This window comes from Cibotium barometz, chromosome 6 (assembly GCF_041138505.1).
Source record: "Cibotium barometz isolate CiBa-2024 chromosome 6, ASM4113850v1, whole genome shotgun sequence".
Classification (NCBI taxonomy): Eukaryota; Viridiplantae; Streptophyta; class Polypodiopsida; order Cyatheales; family Cibotiaceae; genus Cibotium; species Cibotium barometz.
The window spans coordinates 17,706,798-17,718,669 of NC_141051.1; the positions used below are offsets into that span (position 1 = coordinate 17,706,798).

Here is an 11,872-nt window from a genome sequence, read left to right on the forward strand (position 1 = left end):
TTGAGCTCGAGGGGGAGTGTTGAGATATCGAGCTCTAGTGAGGCGGTGGACACTGATGACCCGCCTGGGGGATAGGCCCCGCACTTACACCACTGGCATGGTTGGTGAGATCTTGGGTGATATGCGGCCAGTGGGATGACAGGCTGTGTGACAGCCATTCTAGAGACTGGCATAGTTATAGCGCCAGCTCATTTTAGTCGGGTTCACACTATAGAGAACCCGTGTATGTATTGGTTGAGTACCTTTCATATTGTGTGTACTCTTATTCTTGTATATGGTGTGTTGAGAGTTGAGTAGAGAATAAGAAGATTTTCAGCCTCTCACCTTGTGTGTTCTCTATTAGGGTTTTGTGAGTGTGTGTGTGTGCTTGCAAGAGCTCAAGCTCTCTTCCCCCCTGCATCTTTTCAGTTTTCATGCACATGAGTAGCACATCGACCCTCCACCGACCAAGGTGGTCAGAGAGAGACCATGGTGGTTATGGATTTGGGAGGGTCGACCTCTAACAAGTCTTTAGTGGGATCCGAGAGAATCGACATGGCATGATCCAAAGGATAGTGAGGAGACGCCTAGCACCCCCTTTTTTGCTTACACTGCACGGCTAAACCGTAGGGTTCAAATGTGAAAGGTTGAGGGCATCGACATGGGATGATCCCGAGGATAGTGAGGAGACGCCTAGCACCCCCTTTTTTGCTTACACTCCACATCTCAACCATAGGATTCAAATGTGAAAGGTTGATGGCACTCCAACAGCAACAGGACACTGGCGGTCCCAAGGCCTCTCGCCTCACTTCCTCTTAGCTTTTTGGAAGCGGCTGTGAGATAGTTTTTGGCCCCAGAAGATCACTCTCTTCATGTGGTGGCACATAGGAGCTTGGCAATTGGCACTTGGTTGGCCATTGGGGGTAGACCAACATTATGTTAAAGGTGTGGCCATCCCCAAGAGTCTCAATGTCATTGTTTGTGGGATTACTCAAAGGCTCAGCAAATCAGGCAAAGGATCCTACACATTTTCACTATGGATCGGGGCCCCGCCTGTATTGTTACATGGGGCACAGTTACTTGGGCCACTAACACCACGATTGTCATGGCATATGAGGAGGAAGGTGGGGGACTAGCGCTTCAAGTCCCTCACCTTTGTATTTCTACAGTGCCAGTTCCAGCTCCTATACACGTCAATGGACAAGTTCTAGCCAAAGATGGGAGATTTGCAACAATATAGCTACGATGCAACGAAGCCATTGAAGACACCCTCACCCCACCAACGGAGTCTATCCGGAGCATCCGGCTCGATATCATTCATACCCTCTATGGGGAGTGGTGGGGGTAACCAAGGTGGCTCAAACCGCACGCGGAAGCACCGAGAGGCCTTCCTGAGGATCTAGCATCATTGTCCCTTGCTTACAGATAGTGGTAGCAAGCCTACTTGGTATTATAGACCACCTATGATTGTTTCTCCCTCCTCCCATTGTATGAGATATCCTTCTCCTCCTAGAGCGGCCAACCAGAGGAGAAAGGGCATCTTCCCCTTTTATGCATCTCGACTCACTTTCGATTTGGGGATGAGTTTGTACTTTGCCATTTTTGGTGTTTTCTCAATGACTAATAAAGGATCTTTTTCCCGTGGGAAAAAAAAAAGAGTGAACTTAAATTATGTGGTCTCTTCAATTTACGTCAATAGTGTATTTCTTAACGTAAAAGCAAAGCCATGCTCTCAATCTTTTTGTATTTGACTTGAGGATAAACATCATCTTAAATTAAAGAAAAACAATGTAACCCTATCAATCTCTCACACATCTATGGATATGCCCTATGCTTTTACAACACTAATAATACTCAATAGTCTTGTGGCTGATTTGCTTTTACAACGCTACTAATACTACATAGTCTTGTGGGCTGATTTGGCCACACACACGCTGAAATCTCGCTCTTGTCTCTTCCTCTATGGCATGGAGGATCTAGGACATTGAATATGCATTCTTTGTTCCCAAATGGTAAGCCTCACACAAAGGAACAAACCCTCCCAATAAGTGTTTTAACATTTTGGGTGTCTACATTTCATAGATCTTTGATGAAAGCTCAAAACCTTCAAAAGGAATCATGGGCAATCAACCTAATGACAAGCAGCCATGATTCACAGTACACATCTTGCTACCCCATAGCTAATACAAAATCTGTAACACACTGCAAAGCCACCTAAACAAACATTGACTCGTTTGCATACATGTTGCTAGCCCTTAAAAATTTTGACCCAAATGCAGTCCCAAAATCTCCAAAGGAAAATATCTCCGCAATTGAATGTAAAACTTGGTGTTCTTGTAACCCTTTGATGTTTCTATCCTTGAAATTTGATATTTTCATTAATTATTGTACAACTTAGATCAAAAGAGAAACATAACACAACCTGGCTTGACGATTTGCATTTACTTGACACCAAAATCAAGATGGTGTCCATGAAATCCTTGAGACTCAAAAACATCATGTCGACGCTTCCTTATCTGTGCATATCCCTTGAGACAGTTGGGCTCTTTAGAAAATGGAGTTACTGATCTTTGCATATCCCTTGAAACAGTTGGGCTCTTTAGAAAATGGTGTTACTAGTCAAGTTTTCATGAAAACTTCCATTGTTTTGGTGGCTGTCTTCTGATTACTAGTAAAACTGTTTTTATTCTCATACATTTTCCTCAACTCTACAAGAGGTTAACTTGCTTGTCTCTGCATGAAATTCAAATTCTGAGCCTGGTGTGCACACTAAACAAGTCCAAATCACTTGTTACCCATGAACCCACCGAGATCAATAGATTAGAAGTGTGGGACTAAGTGCGAATCATTTTCCAATAAGTGCGATCAATCACCTCAGGTTTCCGTGCCACAATCTACAGGTTTACATTGCATTGTTGCAAGAAAAAATTGTTGAAATTTACATATTTTGTCCAGTATGGTTTGTACTTCAACATGGCTAGTTCTAGCCAGGGCTTCATGTTGCCATTGTAATGCACTACAGCAGCGCCCTCTATGTCGTCAGGTTCAACGTGGGGATCATAACCTAGGCCAAGCACATGCCATGATCTATCCAGAGGATGAGTAAGATTATAGAATGTGATCAGCCCAGGTGGCAATGTCCCCAGCTTCCATAGATCCCTTTGCTCATTCTAGCAAACAAACGATTACAATCAGCCCACTTAGTGTGAGAAATGGAAGACACAGAAGCAGCAGTCAACAAGAAGAAAGTGCTTTTTACCAGACTCTGCCACTGGTGATATATGCCAGTGATGTCCCTCTTCTTCCACTCTTGGAGATCAAAGATGTTCATCCCATATGCCCAGCCACAGGCATTTGGACTGAAGTTTGCTGAAATCAGTGGATTCGAGAAGTTTAAGTACTTATCAAAACGATGAAAACTCTCTCCACAGGTCTCCACTGCTCCATTGACATTTCCGTGCAGGTCTATGGACCATAGTGGTGTCAAGTCCTTCTGCACCACAATGTCATCATCCAGAAAGAGGATTTTGTCGAGTTTTGGATAGACCTCGGGGAGATAAAAGCGCAAATGATTCAACATAGACAAGTACTTGGGATTCCGGTACTTGAGATTTGATGAAGCGTCTGTCAGAGTTGTGGGATGATCAGATTTGAAATAATACTCTTTCATTGATGCAGTTTGAAGCTGACGCAGGACTGGACAATACGATGCATTCAGCCACTTAAAATCATCTATATTCTCAACATGAACAATTGCCTGTCCAGGTGGGTTCGCTAAAAACCACATCTTCATTGCAGCATAGTTTAGCTTGTCTGTGACAAGATGAAATACATGCTTCTCAGGCTCCTGTAAATGCCAAGTCAACGCATTTGAAACTGATCAGTTAAAACAAAAGAAAAAAACCCACTATTCAGGCTGGCTACACAGTTTGCCAAAGGAGGGGGCACAGGCAATCTTGCCCATCCAAGCCCCTGCCTGTGTGGCAGGCTCTATCCAGCCTTAGAATGACCTAGAATGAACAAAAAAAGCAGTACCTTTGCATTATGAGCAGTTGAATTGACCACCACTGCAGCTGCAATAACATTATCTGAGAACAATGCATAATGGAAAAGGCTAGAATCTTCCAACTTCTCCTTACTCGGATATTCTATTTGATCCTCTGAAAGTGAGTTGAACTCTGAAGTCAAGAGCATGGACAAGCAATGAATTCCTTTGGGTAGTGTCTTGGCTACAAGCTGTCTAAGAACCGTGCTCTGCTTATTCAATGCAAGAGCTTGCTCCTCTGAAGACTGCAACATGGCCCTCAATTTTTTGGTGACAGCTTTACAATCATAAAGGTGCTTCCTTGCAGCGGCCAGAGTCTGACCCATAGCCTTGATCTTATCTGAAGCACTGCATCACATAAGTTTAATTCAGAGACCTTTAAGCAGTAGGTTTCAGAAAAAAAAACTTCAAATATAAGCATTTCCTTTAACCTCTGATCTGCATCTGGAAGGTCACTAGAAAGGCGTGCCTATTAGATGGTATTTTTAAAAGAGTTGAGAATGACTCCTGCTTCAATTTACTTAATCTTTAGTCATCTGATCCCAATTGGGGGAGGTCAACAGTCAGTCCATTTTAGAGGGCCAAAGGCCACATAAGTTGTACAGTCAAAGACATCTTTTGTATTCATATCATTATAATGAACACAATTCATCTCTCTCTCTCTCTCTCTCTCTCTCTCTCTCTCTCTCTCTCTCATCATTGCTTCAGCCCTGGGAGTTGTATGCTCAAAGGGGTATATCTCAAGAACAGTTCCAAGGGTGGAGTAAAGGCATGATCATCCTCGGAAAGAGAACCATCACTGTATTAAGGTACACGGATTGCAGGCAAGGGGACAAAGTGAACAGATGCACAATTTCAACATCAAACATGTGAAATTTGAGGAATGGCAGGGTTTTCAATCAAGGTTGCCGGGAAGGCAGAATGACAAGTTTTGGGAATCCGTGTGCAGACAGGGGATGATAGCCATCATCCAATCAAAGGTCATAGGATGTAAATCATCAAGTTTCGCAAGAGGGAATGTCACGTGCCGTGTGCACACACGTGAACATGGCTAATCTCATGGCTAAACCCTGATTTAGCAACAAGTTTAGGTTAGTTCTAGGGCATAGCTCTGTCAGGCAAAGAAGAAGCTCGACTAGTCAAAAGGACCAATCTGCCAGGTCATATGACAGAATACAAGGAAGTCGGCAGCATTAGATTTGGCTTGACTGTGGCTGACAGCAGTCAGGTAGTTGTAAGGGCATTTTCAAGGGGCCCAAAACAGGGGGAAACCCCACATCAGCAAGGGAGATGTAAAATAGGGGGGAAGAGGGAGAAGAAGAGGAAGAGAAGAAACAAGATATTAGGAGAATATATATTTGGAGATTCGGGGAAAGGAGATTGGTGAGAAGAAGGAACAAAAGAGAAGCTAACACTACCCTGACATTAGGGGTTTCGGAGGACAAAACACTGGATGTTGTGAAGAAACAACACTTTTCCAGCCCTAAAAAGGGATTTCCTGGCTTATTTTATATTTTATATTTTTGGGGTTTTTGTCTTGGCTGCTGGCCTACACCTTTATGGTGACCGACCAGCACCCCCTCTACTATAAATAGCATTGCCCATAACTCATCATTCGTGTACCACTTCATCGCCATATCAGGTACCATCTGGCCACCTACAAGCAGAGGCTCTCATCTGCGTTTTCCTCTGCTGGTCCAGGCCACGCCTACTTCAGGGCTCACATCAGCCAACATCAGGCTGTATTCTGGAGCTTGCATCACGCCTACATCAGCTCACATCTGCATTTCATCTCAGCATATGCCAGCACCTACATCAGAGCATATATCAGCGTTTATACATCAGCTTACATCAGCGTTTTGGTTCAGCAGACACCTGTGTTTTGCTGCAGCTCACATCAGCCCACAGCTACGCTTACATCAGGCTTACGTCAGGGTTTATATCAGCGTTTATCTCAGCCTTCTTCAGCGCATACATCAGGGCTCACATCCAGCATATCTTGTGCATTTTGGCACAACCCTTGGAACAGCAGCCCTCTCTGCTACTTCGGGACGGCACCACCCGTGTCATCAAAGACTGCACCACCATCATCGTCATCGACATTACCTTTTTCCGCTGCCACTATCACCTCGGAGTGCTTTGCCACACATCGACGCAAGCCTTCGTCATTGACCGTGCTTCAGCTCCGACGTCCTTCTCTGCTTCATCATTGATCTTCTTTTTGCTCAGAGTCACCTCTCATATGAGGGCTCTTCTACATATCTGCACTCACCTTTCTATATATATTCACTCACATATTTCATGCTGTATGGTTTTACTCTAATCTCTCATATATCTGGTCCTTCCGTCCTTTTGCCCTCACAGATGTTACTAGGGAAACATGTCCCCCTGCATTCTTCTCCCATCTCCCTCCTGGCAAACATTTTCAGGCTGCAAGCAAACAGAAACACATTTCAGTTGGGCGGTTAGGGGTGCCATTTTGGGCAATTCCTGTAACTATGGCTTAGTGCGCATTCATCACCCCTCAAGGCAAGCGGTAAAGTTATCATTCCCAACCAATTTCCCTGATATTTTGGTATTGCTTTTTTGTATATTATCTCATTGTTTTTGACACAATCTTGAACAAGGAAAGCGTCCTTTCTTGGCCTCATGCGAAAGCATTGTCTCCTTATGACTCCCAGGCTATATGCTATATGCTTCACGACACACTTAAGAATACTTTAAGTATAACAGCACATGAAATTAGGAGCAATCTGTGCTGTAACACCTGCTGCAAGCATAAGTACACTTCTAGCTGTCTGTTTTCACCTCACAAATTAGAAAGAAAGCACCTCTGATGTTTTTATTCCATCATTTACTTAAGTTTTATGCTAGCTCGCAAGCTAAGCCAAGCCTCTTTTTAGCATCCTAGATCTGGTGTATCGAGAAGGCTGGATAATGTCCAGCATGGCATGGTACAATGCTTGTAATTGGGTTTTTCTTGTACCAATTAAGAAGATTTCTCTGCCCAAAAGAGTCCCACGAGAAATCACTACAACCCACACCAACTGACAACCAGCCTGGAATCTGGGTACTTCAAACTGTCCGCATATGTAGTGAACGTATCCTGAAGTGACAACCACAATCTGAATCAAAGGACTCCCTTGGTGCACACAAAAGCCTTAAGTGCCTGAAATTTAGCACTGAGTGGCAATGTATAAGAAAATTGCTTTGAAAAGGACATGATACAAAATCTTGCAACTTTGCCAATACCAAAAAGAAAGACCAAAAGGCACCTGCGTGCAAGATCTGCATCCACATTTGCCTCTCCAAGAACATGACGACTCTCTTTAATGCGAGAATTCAGCTCACGCTGAAGATCAATCACATTGTGGGAATGTGCCAAGCTAGCATATACCCTGGCCATGATCAGTTGATCTCGTATAAGTCTGACAAGAGTATCAGATTCAACATCGTTTTCCTGTCGCCATATGCTATATTTGTTCAGGACATTGTCATCTATCTCTTTCTTTCTTTTGACAGCCTCCTCTGAGCTTATTGCTGCAGCTTCATCCAGCTGCGTGAGAGCTGACACCCTCTTCACCTTTCTTTCTATCCTCATTTGCTGAAATTTTCATGTAGCATCCAAATGTCATTAGAACAGCATCACACATCAGCTCACATGTTCCTCAACTGATTGAGGTGAGCAAAACCAATAATGTGAGCCAAGATGCACAAAAGCAGCAAAAGAGCTATACACACCCGTCTTGTAGTTCGTGCAGATGCTGCTTCACCATCTGTTAACCAAATAAAATCATCAGAAAATGCTTACAAGCATACACGATAAAGCCCAAAACAAGAAGGACGCTTTTCTTCTCCCATCAAGCTTAAAGATTAGCTTTCGATTACAAGTTCAACTGAGCTTACTGGTTACGTTTTGTTCCACTCTCAAAAGTGAACCAACTTCTTGATCCTTATCTGGCTTTTCCACTGTCACCATAGGATTGGTCCCCTGATCATCATGAACATCCAAAGCTCCTCTTCTAGCAGTTAAAATACCTGAATTTGAAAGCCTTAAATTGTTTCCTCCATTTTCTGCTTCATTCAAGTGTTCCTTCCAAAAAATCAACAAGTCAAAATGTTCTAAATTAGTTCATACGCATGGTATGGCTTTGCTCAAGAGTGACTGTCTGCCAATCAAATCAGCTACACGGATCCAACTGTACCTGAAAGATATCTGTTTTGGCTCTGCTCACATCAATAGGCTTTTCCACAACCCAAGATGATGAAAGATCCTTTCTTCCGATCACATTCAGGCTCAAAGGGCCAGAATCATCTGTATTTGATCTAATTACGTCAAGTACCTGGCACAGAGTGCAACTCAGCCATTTTACACAACACCATCTTGAGAACAAAGTTCAAAAAAGTCCAGGCCTACTTTTGTTTAACAAAAACAACATTGGTGTTGGGAGGCCATGGCAAGCCGTCATTACCTCCTTTGGAAACAAGCTTTCTATTTGCTGCAAGGCATTAAGTTTTACATCATCCACCCGCTACAATCACAAATTTGGAAATAGATAAGCCTATATTAAAAGAGGTCATTCCGACAAGAATGCCTCTACTGCAAAATTGATGTGGTCCACCATACAACTGCCTTCAGTACCTAGACAAATTTTTACTTGAGAAGTAAAGGCTAGAGCTCAAAATTCTTACAGCATTGGTAGCCCTGTCTGAAAATTCTTTGCTACCTGCAATCCATAATAGCACTCAAAGTTAAAAGGTGCACTTTCTCACACTTGACGCAGCTTCAAACACGCAATTTTTTTCAAACAGTTGTGACCACAAACTTGATGAAGAGAAGGTTTACATGCGCTGCTTAGCCTTTCACACATGGCGCTAGCCAACTTCAACAAGTAGTATCAGCAAGCTTGATACCAATATGGTCAAAGTACAAGCTCATAGACCAACAAAAAGAGTTTGTCCAGGCACATGGCAGATGGTAGATAAAAGAGCTTTGTTCCATACTTGTTGGAAGTGTAGGCATACATATGATGCACCAAGCTTTAAAATGCATAAATGAAGCCAGAAAGAAAAGAACAGAAATCAATGCAGATGGCAATGACTAGGGCATACATTTGAGAAGACACTAAGCAAATTGGATGTCAAGCACTTGGTTACGTAATGCATCAAAAGTCTGGATGAAATCTCATAAAATGTACATGTTGGCAGCAGGGGTGGACAAAATGGAGAGATTCACATACCAGGAGATGTGAAGTTGCCAAGCCGAGCAGCCAAAAAAACAAGAGGAGTAATCACCGAAACGAGCAGCAAGCTGACAACCGGAAGCCGGAACTTGCCAGTCCTGGATCTTGGGTTTCCATTCCCTCTTCTAGATGGCATGGTTTTGCCTTGCCCTAAATCTCAAGGGTAAGCATTGAAACTATTTGAGAGTCAAGCCTAAGAGAAGATCTCCTCCTTAACAAAATGGGGCAATATATTGCCTTTCATACCTTCAAAATTGAGGAAAACAAAAGCAGATATGTAGTTGCTGCAGAGGTTAAAAGGCTGTGTTTCTATGCTCTCTCAAAAGCTTCAATGCTTTAATCAAAATCAGCCTTCATTACAAGAGCAAAATATGAAATGTGGAGAGAAAGGTCTTCCAAGGTGAAGAAAAACTGCACCAAAGTGCAGAGATCTGGCAATAGCAGAGGTTCTATGGCATGGCACAAGCTTGCAATTTCATAGGTAAAGTTTCAAGGAAAACGATCGCTGTCTTTTGCGCCTTCAAAGATAGAGAGAGAAGCTGTCTTTGCCTGTTAGTCAAAAAAAAGGCTTGCACCATGGAAGTTGTTCATAACCTCCAACGTCTCTAACTTTTTGTGCTCTCAAAGTTCTGTTTCTGAGCGTTCAAAGATCTGCTTCAGAAAGCAGAGATCTGATAACTGCAGGGACTGCTTTCGAGAAAGCTGCAAAAGCTATGATCTGTCCCCAAAAAGCAGAGACCTGTTCGTTTGCAGAGAAGGTATAAGAGAGAATGCGCTTTTGGGAAGCTTTTTTGAGCTGCTGCGGAGAATGTCTGGGAGAAGATGTACTTTTTCCAGAAAGCTTCTTTAAGGAAACTAGGATAGAATGTGTACCTTGAGGGTTGCAGGTTTTTGGATGAAGCGCGTTGACTCTGCAAAGGTTTTGTCAGGAGATCAAATGTTAGGGTAGTGCATGGAAATCTTCACCTTTCGCTGCACTCTTGCCTCGTAAGCTCCGCCATAATCTTCTTTTTTTGTTTTGGGAAAGGGGGGGTGGGGAAGCGGGCGGTCCAAATCGTGCAGTTTTAAAAGTGGCCAACTTCCGTTGCACGTTGGTTGCTCTCCTGGGCTTTTCCTGTAAACACTGACCTCCTCAGAACCCTAACCCTAAGGCGTTGTCTCTAAACCCTAAGAAAGTAGAGAAAAAGGCACGTCACTGTATTCTGGTAGCATACCTTGGAACTTCTGCACAGAATATGCTTCGTTTCTCTGAAAGTAATTTTCTTCTCCAGCTGCTCGTTAACAGCGAGGGCAACGCTTGAACACACAGACACACACACACCACACACACACACTCTTTCTCTCTTTTAAAGAGCCTGATGACAACCATACATACCTAGACCTCCCCTCCTTGCATCAGTTCCCTCTCTCTCTCTCCCTCCTTTAATCCTCTCTCTCTCTCTCGAACTTCCAAATAGTCAATTTTCTCTTTGCATTTTTGAGCTTCACTCAGGGAAGGTAGGCAGGCCGCAGGCACCAAGACGTGAAACCGTTCGTCTGCCCATTTTGCGTCACCTGTGGGTGCCACGTGGACCACCCTAATAAACACTCTAGTACAACACAGTAAAAGCCCTAATAAATACGCTAGTACACACACACCGGGAAAGCGGTCCCTTCACCCCGATATCCTGTACCAGGGTCATTTGTTTGTTTGTGCCTTAAGCTTACCCTAGGCTCAGTTAATATGCGCCAAACTTTTTTTTTATGTGCCTCCCCTTCTTGCAAATGAGGAAACTGAAAAAGAAATGCCAGATAGGATTCATCAATTACACCTCATTCCTCTCCAAAAAAAAAAGGGGGAGGGGGGGGGGGGGGGAAATGGTTGGTCAATTGAAAATTTCGGAATTTTCTTCATGAGCTAGAAATTTCCTCTCAAGCTTTCCCTATAAATCAATCTCTCTCTCTCTCTCTCTCTCTCTCTCTCTCCCCCATCCTCTACACCCACTACCATCGATGATGAGGATGGTGATCCTCCATGGTGAGGATGAGGATGACGATGATGATCCATTCATATTTACATTTACCCAGAGATTAGTGTTACATTTTTTTACTATGTTAGTCTTTTTTGTTAGATATCTACATTTACATGGAGATTAGTGTTAGACTTTTTGTGTTATGTTAGTATTTTTTGTTAGATATCTACATTTACATGGAGATTAGTGTTAGACTTTTTGTGTTATGTTAGTCTTTTTTGTTAGGTATCTACATTTACATGGAGATTAGTGTTAGCTTTTTTTTTGTTATGTTAGTCTTTTCTTTCCTATGATGAGATTCCATGGACACATTGTACACCATTTGTTTCAAGATGTTAAAATCTTCCTCTTCTTCTTCTTCTTCTTCTTCTATCTCTCTCTCTCCCCATACACATGAGATTGCTCCACTCTCTCTCTCTCTCTCTCTCTCTCTCTCTCCCCCCCCCCCCGCCTCCCCCCCTAATTTTCTTCCTCTTCTCTACAGCATCCTCCTCGTGTGTAACTCTTCCCATTCAAATTCGTTGTCAAAACTTCCTTTGCGTAACTAGAAATTTAGGTAGCAAACTGAGCCATTATTACTCAAAACTTCCCTC

The 11,872-nt window shown here is 43.1% G+C and overlaps 1 protein-coding gene across 1 annotated transcript; it reads right to left on the reverse strand.

Moving 5' to 3' along the window:
- Positions 1-2,603: 2,603 nt before the first annotated feature.
- LOC147637466 (polygalacturonate 4-alpha-galacturonosyltransferase-like) lies at positions 2,604-10,959 on the reverse strand. Its single transcript, XM_086799257.1, has 13 exons — positions 10,482-10,959; positions 10,141-10,381; positions 9,514-10,006; positions 9,265-9,417; positions 8,717-8,751; positions 8,497-8,556; positions 8,230-8,367; positions 7,931-8,117; positions 7,766-7,800; positions 7,300-7,628; positions 4,015-4,372; positions 3,239-3,826; positions 2,604-3,149 (listed from the first exon to the last, which is right to left on the reverse strand). The coding sequence occupies exons 4-13, from the start codon at positions 9,401-9,403 to the stop codon at positions 2,874-2,876; spliced, it is 2,145 nt and encodes a 714-aa protein (XP_086655383.1). The 5' UTR covers positions 9,404-9,417; positions 9,514-10,006; positions 10,141-10,381; positions 10,482-10,959; the 3' UTR covers positions 2,604-2,873.
- Positions 10,960-11,872: the final 913 nt, after the last annotated feature.

Bases quoted from the DNA above. Each gene is read 5' to 3' on its own strand.
- LOC147637466 (XM_086799257.1), bottom strand. From the start codon at position 9,403: ATGCCATCTAGAAGAGGGAATGGAAACCCAAGATCCAGGACTGGCAAG. The intron at 8,752-9,264 runs GTATGTGAATCT...TATGGATTGCAG, and splicing joins TGGCAACTTCACATCTCCTG to GTAGCAAAGAATTTTCAGAC. The intron at 8,557-8,716 runs GTAAGAATTTTG...TTGTGATTGTAG, and splicing joins CAGACAGGGCTACCAATGCT to CGGGTGGATGATGTAAAACT.